The sequence below is a fragment of the Desmodus rotundus genome, chromosome 3 (genome assembly GCF_022682495.2).
Source record: "Desmodus rotundus isolate HL8 chromosome 3, HLdesRot8A.1, whole genome shotgun sequence".
Classification (NCBI taxonomy): domain Eukaryota; kingdom Metazoa; phylum Chordata; class Mammalia; order Chiroptera; family Phyllostomidae; genus Desmodus; species Desmodus rotundus.
This window is the reverse complement of record NC_071389.1, coordinates 174,845,452-174,861,619: the sequence shown is the minus strand read 5'-3', so window position 1 is coordinate 174,861,619 and position 16,168 is coordinate 174,845,452. Positions and strand designations below refer to the sequence as shown.

The 16,168-nt window shown below is 39.5% G+C and overlaps 1 protein-coding gene across 2 annotated transcripts in view; it reads left to right on the top strand.

Annotated features, from left to right (window-relative positions):
- Nucleotides 1-16,168, top strand: part of PTPRO (protein tyrosine phosphatase receptor type O) — a 195,011-nt gene that overhangs the window by 96,098 nt on the left and 82,745 nt on the right. For both annotated transcript variants that reach the window (XM_053921772.2, XM_024575591.4), the window contains exon 2: nt 6,626-6,899. In XM_053921772.2, coding sequence (XP_053777747.1) covers nt 6,626-6,899 — 274 coding nt within the window. The remainder of the gene's footprint in view (nt 1-6,625; nt 6,900-16,168) is intronic.

Sequence of the window (16,168 nt, the reverse complement as noted above, 5' to 3'; positions counted from 1 at the left end):
TTAATTTCTTTGCACCTCAGTGTTTTCATCTGTGAAGTGAGATAATAACTTAATAGGATGTTTTGATGATCAACCAAGAACATGTATTTGAAAGTGCTTTATAAAATGTGAACTGTTATCTATTGTTAATATTATGATCTTACATATCACATAATATCTTGGCACATCTCTTCATCACAACAGTTCCTTTCCAAATAAAAATGCCAGGTTAAATTCTTTCCTCAAGCATGTTTGTTTAATCCTCAAAAGTAAGAGTTCTGCAGAGCTTCCACCCCAAGTCCATACTGGAAATCTAAAATTAATTACTACATATATATATTTATAATGTATATGTATATATACAGACATTTTTACGCACATATGAGACAACTTGATAAGGAAACATCATTTGTATTTACTTTAAATTAATGCTTGATGGGTAGCAGAATTCAGATATTATTCTGCACACTAGCTGAGCAGAAGAAACAGAACAAGATTAGAAGCCAGGGGTCCGAAGTTGAGCCATTTGATCAGGGAAACGACAATGCAGCAAAGTCAAGGGTTGTGATGTGATAGCCGATGGGCTGAGTCAGCCTGTAGTGTGTTTCTCTTTGGCCAGTGTAGCTTTATTTTGTTGTACTTGTGCTTTTTATGATGCTTTTGGACAATGCAGGCATCCTCCTGTTTTCTTACTATTCTATCATTCAATCCTCTTACATTTGACTGCTTCTCACATTTATATGGCCTGCCTGACATTGGAGTTTGGGCCCCTTTACCAAAAGAGAGGCATCAGAAATGAGGGCTCTGCATTATGAAAACATAAAGACAGGAATGAATGTATGTGAGCCTGTCAAACATGAAAGGCAGAGCTGGCGTGAATGTGGACTCAGGCAAGGAGAGAGAACTGACATACTCTACCTGAAAAGATACATTTAGGCTACATATAAAGAAGTGTGGTGTTACACAGCAGATTATAAATATATTTATTTAGCAAGGGCCTAGTGTCTGAGGTTCAGGGCAGTTCCTGGCAGCACATAATAAGCACTACATAAGTTAATGGTCTTTATTATGTTATCATCGTCCTTATTATCATCATTGCTATTCTTATTGATCAGGCACAGTTCTAGGAAGGACAAAGGCACATTAGACCTGTCTCTCTCTTTACTCCCAGACAGCGCATCCCCAGTGTCCTGCAAAGTTCCTGACACACAGCTATTGCTCAAAACATATCTGAAGAATAATTGCATGAGTAATGGAAGATTAGGGAAGCCATTCCTAGCCTTTGAGATCAACATTCAAATTCTGCTCTGACAAGTTTTGAAAGAAAGTGGTGAATAATTCTTAGAAAGCGTCAGGGGAAGCCCTGCTCTGGCAGGGCAGCTCTGGGACTTCGATCTTCCTGAACGGAATGAAAAGAACGAGTATCTTGCTGAAAAGGTTTCCTGGGAGCCAGATAGGAGGCTAAGTGGATAAATTAAACATGTGCAGAAGTTCATGGCTATCTGAAAGTGCTGTGTAAGCACCGGACATCGTTAATACCATGATTCAAAAGAACCGAGCATCCCATCACTTCTGATGTGGTAAGCTCAGCACAGCAGAATTTTCTAAGTGTTCCTTCTAAAATGCCCTCTAACACGTCTAACCATTGATTGGGATGCCAACTGGAGCACTGATGATGTTCTAGAGGCACGTCACATGGGCAGATTTGGTGCAGCCGGCACTTGCTCACGTTCTCATCCTGTCTTACCTGAACCATTGCAAAAGACTCCTTCCTGTCTACTGGCCTTCCATGGGCCCAGTCCGCCAATTCCTAACTAATATGGGTCCATCTATACTCCTAAATATATCAGTCTTTCTAAACTGTGACCTGTCTAATCATGTCACTTTTCTGTGTTGAAACATTCATAATTCCTTTTGGCCTAAACAATACCCAACTCCTTAACCAGGCCCTGCTCAGAGGGGGCTATCTCCCCTGAGCACCCTCCCACTCTCCAGCCACTCCAGCGGACCACGGGCTCTCTCCCCCTTTTCCAGATGACTTTTCTCTGAAGCCTTCCTTCATACTTATCTGCAGAAGCAGAATTAATCACTTCTTTCTCTTTATGTCTGCATCCCTGAAAAATTCTCTTCTGCTGACCAGCACATTTGGCTGCAAATTCTGGAATTCCAGCTTTAAAAACTTAAACCACGAACAGAGATTTGTTCATTCACGTCCCCACGCGGCGCAGTGCCTGGGCCTCAGGATGACTGAGACCAGGACTTCTCCCCTAAGCAGCTGTCTGTCTTCATGGGGTGGAAATTACAGATACCGAGTTCTCCAGCTTTGCGTCCATACACACTTGAACCCAGAGGAGAAAGCTCCCTCCCACTAATTCCAGTCATAAAATTTCAGAGAAAGCGTTCTAGTTGGTGGGCGTGGTCCACATGTGCATCCCTGTCACTCTCTTCTTGGAGAGGGGACTGGGGACCATGGTTCACCCAGACTGAGTCAGGGTGCCTCCTTCTCTGACCTGGGAGGGGGGTGTCATAATTAGCACCCCCGTGAGGACCCTTTATTGGCTTTAGAGTAGGAAAGAAGCAGTGCTCCTAAAGAGGAAGGTATAATCTTAGAAGGGATTCCAGACAGGCAGACAGAACAGGTATCTCCCGGACAGGTTTTCAAAGCCCGTAGCTGGTAACACTCCAGTTGTGTTGTAATTATGCATCTGAACAAGCCTGAGCTCCCAAGTCCCAGAACCTGCCTCAGTCATCTGCCTGTTGTCAACACCTAGAGGGGTCCCTCACGCCATGTCGACACTTAGCTAAAGTTTGTTTGTTGTGAATCGACAAACAGATAGCTCTCTGATGCTGTGTGAATAAATATCCAGGGAACGTAATTACAGAATTTTATAGTGTTTTGAAGTTAGTTAAGTGAAAGTTTATAGAAAGTTTATAATTAAGTTCATTGAGTGATTTGAGATTTAACTAAAATGCAATAACCTTTGAAATATAACTAATAAGTGTTGAGTTCATACTGTTATCATTTTTATAAAAGTCACTTATTCTTTACAAAAATCCTATGAGTTCTAGGAATTACCATTAGTTCATAAATTAAGAAGATGAAGTTAAGAGGACCTTGGGTTGCCACAAACTCATAGGTTATAGGCTACAGAAAAGGAATGAAACTCAGGCTATTGATACCACATTTGTTGCCGTGCTCTTAAGCAAATTATCTAACCTCCCTGAGTAAAATGAGGAGAGTAACACTTATTTCTGAAGATTGTTATTTCTGGAGATTGGTCCAGATTAGGGAGTCAATAGAAAACGGTTGTTACATTTGTCGGGTTGTTGGAGGACTTCCCAGGATTTCTGACTGTGTGCATCTCTGTATGTATCCGTGGCCAGTCCTCTTCCTTGTCCCACAGCCTAGGGACTCATCTGCACTTTTCTCCTCTTTAGTGCTGCCTGCTCTGCCTCTGGGATGTTCTATAGCCGCCAGGACTGGCTATGGAGCAGGCAACAGGCTCCTGGGCTCCTCCACCCTCCCGGCAGCCAAGCACGCAGGCCCCTTTCATGGCCCGGAGCAGTCTACCCCTAGCGCAGGAATCGTACCAGCAACCGTAAGGACCCGTGGACCCCAGACCTTGTTCTGCATCAGTTTGTACCACTGTTCTCTCAAGTGTGAAATAAGGGTGGTATCCCAGAGAAACTTCTATATTAAAATTTGTTATGCAAAGGAAATTTTAGTGAAAATATTTTCACTGCAGAGTCAAGCGATATTATTACTCATCTCAGAAAAAAAAGTTTTAATTTTTTCTATTCACCAAACATATCAGAGTTGGCCTTGCCTAAGCTTGTCAGATCCATTGCTATTATTTTAGCTCTTCCTTCTCTCTCCACTTCTCAGCAGAGGTTACATGCCTGCAGCGTATATTTACATTTTCTCCTGAATAGAGATTCTAGCAAAAGCAGAAGCAAACAGGACAGAGGAGAATCTCATGCTGACGTTTCTTTCAGGCTCACTGCCTACATCTCCCTTGGTCTATTGCTTTCTTCTCATAGTCCCACTGACTGAATCTGATTAGCCCTCCCTGATTTATTTTTGGCAACCTGGGAGCACACAACCAGTGTTTATTTTCAGGGCTGATACAACCATCCCCGAATATACCCTTACATTTCGAAAGATGAACTGCTTTCTCTGGAAGATTCACTGTCTACGAAGCATTGTGACAGGACAGACATATATTTCTTAACCAATTTACAAAACTGAATCGATTCTTTTCATCATCATAAAACTTTCAGATATTGGCTGTTCAAACATAGAGCAAAAAATTCTTAATAAATATGAATGTGATGTTTGTAAACTTATTGTTTTATGAGTTAGTGAATCAGCTCCTATAATAAATAGCATAAATAATGAATAAAATCCAGATTTCAATGCTGTTGCATATTCAGAATGTGGTTCAGCCTCACAGTTCCGCCAGGGCCACTGGCAAGAGAGGCAGGCACCACTTAACATGATGAGAACAGTTCAGAGAAATAAGCATCATTAGGCAATTTTGTTGCTGTTCCAACATCGCGCAGGGCCCTCATCCAGTCCTTGATGGGCTAGCCTACGACACACCGAGGCTGTGTCATCTAGCCCACGGCCCCTGGGCTGCAAGCCTGTGCAGCATGTTCCTGTACAAAACACTAGGAGACTGAATCGAGCACAGTGACGGGCTGCTGCTGGCGTTACACAGCACACTGTTTAACAGCAAACTTTTTTGTATGTAGAAAGAGTCCACTCTAAAATAACAATAAAATGTATGGTATGGTAAACACAAAAATTAGTAACGTAGTTGCTTATTGTCACTATCAAGTATTATGTGCTATACTTTTACACAACCGGCAGTGCAGGAGTAGGTCTGTGTGTGTACACCAGCATCACCACAAACACATGAGTAATGCGTTGCAAAATACGTTACCAAGGCTCTGACATCATAATTACTGCCCACACTAGGCTATAGGAGTTTTTCTGTTACATTATAATCTCATGAGACCACCATCACATAGGTGGTCCACTGTTGACCAAAACATCATCCCATAATGCATAACTGTATAGAATGGGCCCCATTTTATGTTTGGTCCCAAAAGTACTCTTGGTTTGCAAACTGGCCAGGAACCTCCCAGGTGTAATGGGAAATGTAGCAGATGCCAGGCGTTGGTCCTGGAGCTGGATGTGCAGCGAGGGATAAGACACAGTCTCTGTCCTCACAGGCCTTAGGGCCCAGTGTGCTTACAGTAGCACGGACACAATTAAGTCTATTCAGTGTTAACACAGCATTACACTGTTCGGTGAGATAGTCTTTAAAAGTCCTAGGACCTGTAAAAACTCGATTTCTAAAAATAAATAAAGAAGAAAAACTATTCCTACATTTTAGGTCTATGTAGTTTCTTTTACGGTAGTGATAGGTATTGTATGCTTGCTTTGTGTGAGAACAATGTGTGTGGACTCAGGGACATGGGCAACAGAGTGGTGATCGCAGAGGGGGAGGGGACACAAGGGGGATAAATGGTAACAGAAAAAATACAATACAAATAATAATAAAATTTAAAAAGAGAAAACAATACTACCACCGCACGCAGTCATTTGAACACTAAGTGAGATGATCGTGTTTATAGACAAGTGTGTGAATAATAACTGAGATGACAGACTGCCCGGCGTAGCCTCTGGATCCCTGTAAGTCCGTAGCAAGTTGCAGCAGTTCTTCTTTCCCACTTTCAAAGAACAGAAGTCTGAGGTTCAGAGTCATGAAATCACTTGTCCAGGCTCCTGCATACCCAGAAGATAAGTTGAAAACAAAGCAGAAAATGGTACAAAGTGCAAAATGGCACAAAGTGCATGAGACCAGAGAGCAGAAGGACTGATTCTGCCTGTAGAGTCTGAGAAAAAGTTAGGAAGAAATATTTAAACCAACTACACAAGTGCTTTTTCAAATACTGCCCATAAACATTTGCCTGGAGACTGGGGGCGAAGTTTCTAGTCCACTGACTGCTGGACAATGTATACTGTTTCCCGTATACACTGTGGATCCTCAGTCTCGGTCCCTTCCTCAAAGACCATCTTAGCTTTGGTTAGTAAGAGCTGGCTAACCATTAATGAGGAGGATTATCATGGGTTTTTCAGGGCTGGCTTTTATTTTTTCAGAGCTGACAAGTGGGAGGTGAGGGAGGAAATAAGTGCCTTCAAACAGTCTTCTAGAATTCTTCCAGGGCTATCACGGGGGCTCTCCCTCCAAAGTAAAATAGGGTGCTTCTTCAAACCATATAGCTTCTCTAGCGCAGCCGAAAACAAGGGCTTCTCTGGACGTTGAATGCCAAGACGATTTTCATCCATTCATTATTTGCTCATTCCCATGATGGTTATTTTGTGTTTATTACATGACACAACCCATGCACTGGAAGCACCTTTTCAATTCAGAAGAATCCTCAAAGTAAAACCCCAAGAAAATCATGAGACATAAGAGATTTAATCTCTCTTTCTGCCTTTCCTTGTATACGGTATAACTCTGTTTTACAAAGTAATGCTTACCACATTAGTTTTGGAAAAATTATCTCCGTATAACTTTATTGCTAATGATCTGAATTTGACCTCCATTTCCGTGTTTTCTCTTTTCTTAAACAGAATGCTACAACATTCCATGTAACTGTTCAAGATGATAATAGCATCGTTGTCTCTTTAGAAGCTTCAGATGTCATGAGTCCATCATCTGTGTATGTTGTGAAGATAACTGGTGAATCAAAAAATTACTTCTTCGAATTTGAGCAATTCAACAGCACTTTGCCGCCTCCTGTTATCTTTAAGGCCACTTATCACGGCCTTTATTACATAATCACTCTGGTCGTGGTAAATGGACATGTGGTTACCAAGCCATCCAGATCAATCACTGTGTTAACAAGTAAGCATCGTGTGTAATATTGTCCTTTGTGTTGATTATTTGCGTGCATTCTTATGAAATCCCAATTAAAAGAAAAATCAGCCCAGAATGGCAAGATCAAGCGAAGTCAAGTGACATAAATTCTCCTTGAAGTCAAGTCCCATACATTCAAAGTTCTGTTTTATATTAACATGATTTGTTGCCGAAATTTAATAACATTTTACTATTGCATTATGTTTAAAATGTTTAAAACCAAAAGAAAGTAAACCTGAATGAGGTATTTTAAGACTGACTGACAATTTTAGATTCATGGTTGGACCATGTAGTTTTCTATTACTTAATAGTATGATCATAATTAAGTTATTTTTGCCATAACACATATTCTCATATTAAGCAGTTGGGTTTTGAAACATGAATTTATACTCATATTCAGTCTGCTCAAATTCTATTTTACATTTTCAGCTGAGAGAAAAAAGGATATCAGGATTTATCAGCGCTATTCCCTACCACATCCTCATAACAGCCTTGGCATCCGGCATCCAAGAAAAAAATGCCAAAAAAAAAGTCATTGGCATTTAACCTTCAGTAGTCCATGTCTGAACGAGTTAATGCTGATATCAGGAATTTTTTAGGATTGGTTTTAACTATATTAGTTTTAACTATGATGCTCACTTTACTCTGACTTTAATACCCAATCTCCAAGTAAGATGTAATTCTACTGTATGTGTTGAGGTGTGGAAGAAACACTGTTATCTATGCTATGGTAGAGTTAATCACGGGAACAATTTAATGGCTCAACAAAGTTCTTTTTGCTCATTGTTCTTCAGTGCAAATTTTTCATCAGCTGCAATTTTTATAATACCAACTATATATGATTATTCTATCAACCATTTTTTTTAAAAAGGACATATTTTCTGTTGGAGTAAAGGAGAAAAACACCAAGAAAAAGAACTCAGAATCAAGCTAGAGGACATATTTTTTAACATGTCTATAAAAAATTAATTGAAATTTCCCTTGGCAGAGTCCCAAGATCTGTATTGAGTCCTAAAAATTAGGAAAGGCACAGACCAAAGACTTTCAATGTTTATAGATATAATGAACCAATGTAGGGACCTAGTCGAAGCAAAGGAAGAACTTGCCTGGTAAATTAGTATCTTAAAAAAGTTCCACAAAAGGTAAATCGAGAGTTAATAGACCCAGGCAGTAGATCTAGGTATGCAGTACCTATAATACAATTCCTTGAAATCAGAAGCTTTGCCTTACTCATTTTCATAATTGCATCAGCATCTGACATAAGCCTTATGCTTACTAGGTGACCGATAAATATTAATTCAATTTAGTTAAGCAAATAATAGGAGGAAGAGCCAGGAAAAAAAGACAAAACACAAAACAGAATAAAACTGTAGTGACTTGCCGACTCAACATTCATTAGCTGCCCTCAGCCACTCTTGACTAGACGAAGCTAGAGTCAGCGAATGGCTCATAACGCACTTTGATATGTATTGGATTAGAAGATTTCTGGAACATCTCATTGAAATTTTAGCATGTGCAGGGAGTTCTATTTAAAATACTCTCTATTTTCCTTTATGATTTCATCTTTGACATGTGGGCTTGGAAGTGCGTTGCTGAAAGACTAAGAGTGTGGTGACTTTGCAGAGATCTTTTTATTGATTCTTAAGTAAATGCTGTTGTGATCAGAGAACATACTTTGCATGATTTCAGTTACTTGACACTTATTGTGATTTGTTTTATGGCCCCAAATATTGTGTATATTATTGTATATGCTGTGAGTATGTGAGTACTTGTTGGGTGACATTTTCATAAATGTCAGGTCACGTTGACTATTCAGCTCTTCCTACCCTCACTGCTTTTCCATGTGCTCGTTCTAACAACGCTCGATAGAGGAGTGAGAAAGCTTCCACCTATGTCTGTGGATTTGTCTATTTCTCCTTTCACACAGTTTATACTTCACATATTTTGAAACTCTGTTGTGATGTTGTAGGTGCAAGAACTTTTAGGATTACTGTCTTGTTGAGCTGAGCTTTTTATCCTGTGCAATGTCCCTCTTTATCTCAAGTAATGTGCCACGTGTTGAAGTCTATTTTGTCTGATCGTTAATATAGATTTTAGTTTTCTTTTATGGTATATTTGTTCTATCTTTTTACTTTCAATCTACTTATGTCTTTGTGGGTTTCTTGTGGACTGCATAGAGTTGGATCTTGCTTTATTCCAATCTGGAAAATCTCTGCCTCTTAACTGAAGTGTTTAGACCAGCACTATCCAATAAAAATAGAATGTTAACCACGTATGTAATATTACGTTTATTGGTAGAAAAATTTGAAAACTTTTCAAGAAGGTGAAATTAATTTTAATGGCACAGTTTATTTAATCCATTGCATTCAAAATATTACATTAATATATAATAATATAAAAACAAAATAACACTTTTAGTTTTAACATAAATTAGTTAAAGTTAAGTAAAATTAAAAATTTACTTTCTCAGTTACACTAGCCTTATTTTGAGTGCTCAATAGCCTTATGTGGCTACTGGCTACCAATTTGGATAGTGAAAGTTTAGTGCATTTATACTTAATGTAATTATTATACTGTTAAATTTAAATCTACAATGTTACCAAACCATTAGTGTGGGAGGTTGAGTCGATCTAGCCATTACTTGTACTGGGTTTAGGGCATCAGTCATCTTCAGCTCATCACAGATTTGACATTCCTCAGCGGTAGCGCAGCAGGGTCCAGGGTGTTTCCCAGCGCTCCGGTTTCAGCTTCAGTGCTCAGCAAGTCCTCAACCCCTGCCCCACAGAAGCCCTCTATGACTCTGCCCTCCCCTAACAATGCAGTACTGTCGCTTTTTACCAGTGCCAAGATTCTGGTGCGGATGAGAGAGGTTCTTGGTTCTCCTGATCCAGCCTCAGGCCTAGGCAGGCCCTGTGATCCCGAGTGAGGTAGTCTTAGCGTTCCTACTCCTCACTATAAACTGACACATCCATGGAAGGTCTTCAGTTTGTTTCCTTCCTCTCCCTGGGTAGTAGGAGGACGCTATATGAGTGCGTCGTGAGTGGGGCCAAGCATTTCTGCCCCTCTCCCGGGAACCGACATCTTATACTTCTGCCTATCCCTCAGATGTGGCGTACCTTTGCCTGAGAGAAGGGAGGGAGCAGTTTTTCTGCCACTGCCCAATACCTTAAAGCTTCTGTTTTGTATGAAGAAAGGTCCTGGGAATTAAGTACGGTTTCTCCCTGATCTTTTGGTGATACCAGTTATCACCTGCATGCCATGGCTGAGGGTGGCTCTCTTGCCCTCAGTATCTCCCCTTAGCACCTGATGAAGGCCCAGGGAAGGAGCTGGAGAGGGCCTGTGGACTCCCAATCACTCTAAACTGGCGCTGTCCTGGAACTTTTTGTGATGGGAATGTTCCATACCTGCATTATCCAGTACAGTAAATACTTTTTATCTTTATTTTAAATTTTTTTATTGTTGTTCAATTATAGTTGTCCCCTTTTCCCCCCATTACTCTCTCCTGCCCTACCCACCCCCCACCTTCTACATTCAATCTCCCCCCCAGCCCTGTTGTCTTTGTCCATGGGTCCTTTATACCTGTTCCTTGACTTGCCCCTTGTTTTATTTAATTTTGATTGATTTATCCAGACATGTAATTTAAATAGCCACAGGCACTAGTAACTAACTTACTGGACAGAGCAGTTTTAAACTGTCATTTAGAACATACTCGTCCTTGTGAATTCATTAAAATCATAGTTGTTTCCTTCTTTCCTGCTTTGTGTCCCCCTCTTCCTACCATCTCTGCTAAAGGTGAACAGTGTGTCCCTTCAGTCCTCAGAGGAGCTTGTCACTCTCTGGAATTTACTTCATTCAGGTGCCCTGCAATCTCAGCTCTCTGACAGATGCCAGAAAAGTTATGATCTCATGAGTTATTTAGCTTTTTCTTCTTACTGTTGGGTGTCGGGAAATGAGACTGACTTTCAGCTTCCTACATCCTAAAGAGAAGAGGAAATTGGCCTTAATTTCTAAAAAGTAAAAATGAATGTGGTTTGTTGTCTCTCCTCTCCTACCCCATTTTTAAAGGCTCAATTACATCATCTCAGATTTCAAAAGGGATAATAGGTTGGGAATATAAACACTATATCAATGCATAAATATTTCTTTTTTAAAAAAATAAGGTCATTTTATTTATTTTTTAAAATGTTTTATTTATTTTTAGAGAGAGGGGAAGGGAGGGAGAAAGAGAGGGAGAGAAACATCAATATGTGGTTGCCTCTCAAGCGCCCCCCACTGGGCATCTGCCCTGACTGGGAATCCAACTGGCCGCCTTTTGGTTCACAGCCTATACTCAGTCCAACTGAGCCACACCAGCCAGGGCACAAATATTTCTATGATGTGAGTTATGAGGTAACTTTTGGCGCTCAGCTTTCTCTTCATAAAAAGGGGAATTTAAAAACATGGTAAGATTACTTTTGAGCTCTAAAATTATCATTATTTGTTAGTAAATGATATAACCATCTTTATTTTCCTAGTGAAAAGTTTTCCTGAAAAGTTTAGGAAACACCTGTAGTATCTACTCACAGAGTTGCCCCTCTGCTCTTGAGAATAAAACTGCACCTTGTCGTGATGAAATAAGCCAGGACGAAGCAGTTGGCCCTGGGGCGCTCCTTTGATATTTCTCTACAGTTGTTCTGAGACTGGCCCTCTGGGAGAAATCTGAGAAACTGGGCAAAGAGTAAATTTAACACAAATACATTGGCCAGTTCAAAAGAATTCACAACCCTTGGGCTCTGACATCTGATTAATATGTAAATGACTGAGAACTTTCAGTCCATTGTGTGCACTTCAGAGACAAGAAGCAGTTTCAACAGATGAAATAACACAGGAAAACAACTGCTTAGAACTTGGGAAATACTATTTACACACAACTGTCTCCTCTGTTCGTAGTCCTGGGGATAGTGTCTGCAAACACTGCAGAGTACATGGAGACACTCCACAAATAAAATATTCTACACAAGTGTATCTATTATAAATAAAAGTAATTCACAAGTGTCTATCTTATTTATTGTTAACATTCTCTATGCCATGTCCCATGTGCCAGAGAAATAAAGATCAATAGAAATACTCACACTCAAAGATGGTATAATAATGTGGAAAAGACAGATCAACAAGCCGTTACAAGAAATGAGAAGTGCTATATGAGAATGACGTAAGAGAGAGTGCCTAGTCTTCCTAGCGGACATTGGAAGACATCCCAGAGGAAAAAACAACCATTGAAAAATTAATGAAAATTTTCCAAATCAACATAAAATGTAAAGTGTTACAGTCGAAGCGAAAGGGAACCATGTGTGCAAAGAATGGAGGCGTGCGACAGCATGGCACACTTATGAACTGCAAGGAGTTAAGATTTCAAGCTTTGTGGCTCCAGAAAATAATAGGAAAAGTGGTTAGAAAAGTTGGGAAGAACCTAGAATACTTTACAGAGGAGTTTAGACCTTAATCTAAAGGCATAAGGAATGATGTCAGATCTTATACAAAGAAATGACATAATATGATGTGATGGGGGAATTTTATTCTAGCCATAGAGCTGTACCCCACAGGCTTCTCTGTCCTGCTTTGGAATGGACAAACGAGTAAGCAGGTATTTTGGGAAGTGGTTCAAAGCATGAACTTGAGAGCCAGAGACATCTGGAAACGGTAACATACCCTTAGACAGATTCTTCCTTTCTCTAACTCTTAGTTTTCTGATCTATAATCTATTCTAGGGGTTAGGAAACATTTTCTGTAAAGACCTAGATAATAGATATTTTATACCTAGAGGGTCATCCAGCCTTGCTGCCACCATCCGGCCCTGCTGCTGCAGCTCAGAAGCAGCCGTGGACGGTCACAAGCAGACAAGCGTGCTGTTCTAAACACTGAAGACACCAAATCTGAACTTCACATAGTCTTCCTGTGTCACGAAATATTGTTCCTCTGTTAATTTTTGTCACCCCTTTGAAAATGTAAAAGCCATTCTTAGCTCACAAGTCACACAGAAGTAAGTAAGTGGCAGGCCAGATTTGGCTTGCGGGCTATATTTTCCTGAGTTGGTAGAGGGTGCTATAAAATAATGTAAATATTTTTGTAATGTAAAAAATTAAAATAAAATCCTTGACCAAGTGTGTAGTGCCCACTATAAGTTCAATAAGTATAAGCAATTCCAGTGGCACTAAATAGAAAATACTGATGGGGTTGGGAGCAGAAGAGAATCGAACAGATCGAACAGGGAAAAGTCAGTGAGGTGCAGGTGACTGGCTGAAGATTGATTCTGACAAAAGTGAGAGAATCGGGTAGTCTCCAGGCTTCGAAGTTTTCAACAGAAACAAGTAAGAACAATTCAGGTGAAATTCGAGGAAGGAAGAATAATTTAGAAAGCTGGTGAGATATCCTGGGAAAGAAAGGAAGACTGGAACTAAGGCAGCAGCTATGATGGTAACCACTGAGTGCCCCCATTCCTCCCCCCAGCCTGGGCTCTGAGTGGCTGCGGCTGGCAGCTCACATCCGTGGTGTCCTCAGGTCTCTAATTGTCATCTAAACACAAGACAGGAGCTCTGGCCTGGGGCCCAGGATAAGTCCCTTTTCCCTGCTCAGGCCATCAGAGGTGAGGGCCTAAACCCAGGTCCCTCTCTCTCAAGAGGACTGTGACAGAAGAGGCGCATTCTTAGATTGGTTACATCACAAGCAAAGGTTACTGATCCTTTAGTCCATCAGAACAGAGCGATCTCAGAAAGAAGCACCGCTTAGCAATTGCTAACTAGTATAGGGTTGCCTCTGCTTTCTTCACACAGCCTCTCCTTCATATCTGCTTTTGTTTCTTCATCTGTTGTCTGAGGTAGTCACATCAGAACTTTTAAAAACTGCCTAGTCATGATCGATTATGAATGGTTCAAAGGTGATTAAAGAACATAAAATAATCTTCAACTTGGACATCAGCTTTCATTATGTGGGACAACTAATAAAGAAAAATCATCATATTAAATGTCATTTAAAAAAATCTTATTAAAAGAAAAATCGAAATTTAATGTTGAGATTTCTAGTAAAAACTAATGCAGTTAAATCCTGCTTTGTCATACACTCTTTATCTTACAACAAAGCAAAAAAGAAAACCAGAAGCACATTGCTAAGTTCAAGAACATGAGAGTTGCCTCTGTGAACCAGAAACAAAGAGAAACCCTAAGAGGGGAAGTGGATTGAAACATATGTGAACATGCTTTTTTTCACAAAGCCTGGGGACGCAGGAAACACACATCTAGTCTTACTATCAAGGACCGGGCTTAGCTCCCTGAAACTCCAGAAATGGATTTGTGATGGCCCCTATATCACCCACAGTATCCAGCACCCCTGAATAATGTTATGTGCTCTGGTTCTAGATTTGGGGTTCTGGTGAGGTACAAGGAGGCAACGGCTAAACTGCCCCAAAACAGCAAGGGATAATCAAAAATTAGGGAGATGAGAATACATAAATTTAGCCTAGGGTTAATTCAAAACACAGGAAGAAATCTACGCTTAAACAAAGATAGACATCAAAACAACAACTTTAACATTTCAAATTATATTTTATATAACAATACAAAAAATTTACAGCATGTTGTGTATGTTATGATGTTCAAAGCAATAAATGTATGAATTGTATCAAAAAAATCAAGAAATAATGAAGCAAACACTGGTAGAAATAAAATGAAAACACATAGAATAAAATTAAAATTTTTAGAAATTAAAAATATCAGTTAAGTATTTTAATTGGTGAAATTAGGCAAAATTAATTTAATTAAATTTAAAGTTAACTAATTGATCTTGGTTAACAAATAGAAATTAAAAATAAAATTTTCTGAATATAATAAATAATGAAGTGAACTAATTGAAAAACTTCCATAAATGAGATAAATTCTATACTGATAAGTTAAATAGAGTTACTAGATTGAAGGACAATACTGTGCATTTGCCCCATAAACAGTGAGACAGTTCACAAGCATGGAGATGCGAGAGGCTCTAACTAGACATTTAAAAGTTCAAGAAGAAGAGAATGGAGGAAATGATGGACACAATATTTAAAGAGATAATGATGAGAATTCTAAGACTTGAGGAATGACATGAATCCATAGATTAGCAAAGCATTCTAAGCATCAAGCAGTAGAATTCAAAAATAAAACCAAAACTAGATATATAATGGCAAACTACAGATTATCAAGGATAAAAAAAAATAAACTTAGAAGGTACCAAAGGGGGAAAAAAGCATAAAATCTACAAAGGAATAACTATTAGACTGATGGAAGATTTCTCTTCCACCATAATTGCTGCAGGACACTGGGGCAATATCTTCCAAGTACTGAGGGGAATCTGTTCCCCTGGAGTTTCACACCTAGCTAAACTACATCGAGGATAATTATGAAATTAAGAAATTTTCTAGTACACAAAGCGTAGGAGAATTTAACACCTACATACTAACTTAAATAGCTACTAATCGATGTGTTTCAGTAAGAAAGGTGAATCCAGAAGGAAGGCACAGGACACAATAAAAGAACGACAATAGGAATGTGGTATATGACAAAGTTTGCATAACAAATTAGCAGGAGAATGTGGGAAAAGAACCCGTGAAATGGGCCAAAGAATCAAACAGTTCTAAGAAAAGGAAAGCTGAGTGACCAATCAATATGTAAAAAGATAATCAACCTCCTTCCTAAACAGAAAATTAAAGCAAAGACAAAATTCACACGTCTCAGCACTCTGAGTAGCAAATATTAAAAGGGCTGAGACAAGCAAGGGCTAGAAAAGAATATGGAGAAAAAGGAACCGTATTGTTGATAGATATGTGAATTGATATCAGGTTAGAGCACATTTTGACAACATCCCATGCAGTCGGAAATGTGCCTGCCCCCCTGTCCGTGATTTCCAATCTAAGGAAACGTATCCCAAAACGTTTATTACAGAATTATGTGCAAAAAACGAATGATTGAAAACAACCTATCCAACAAAAGAATAATAGATAAATTGTACGGTTTTTATAGATACTTGCCTCAAAATGGATAAATCTCAAAAGTAATGTTAGGTGATAATATTAAGCTGCAGAATGAAACATTTAACATCACGCCATTAACATAATATTTTGAAATGTGAAGTGACATCCTGTATGTAAACTGGACACATACAGACATGAAAGTAAAAAGCACACATGGGAGGATAAACACCAAATTCAGAGCAACGATTTCCCGCGGGTCAGGGAGCACGTGGGGTCTGGG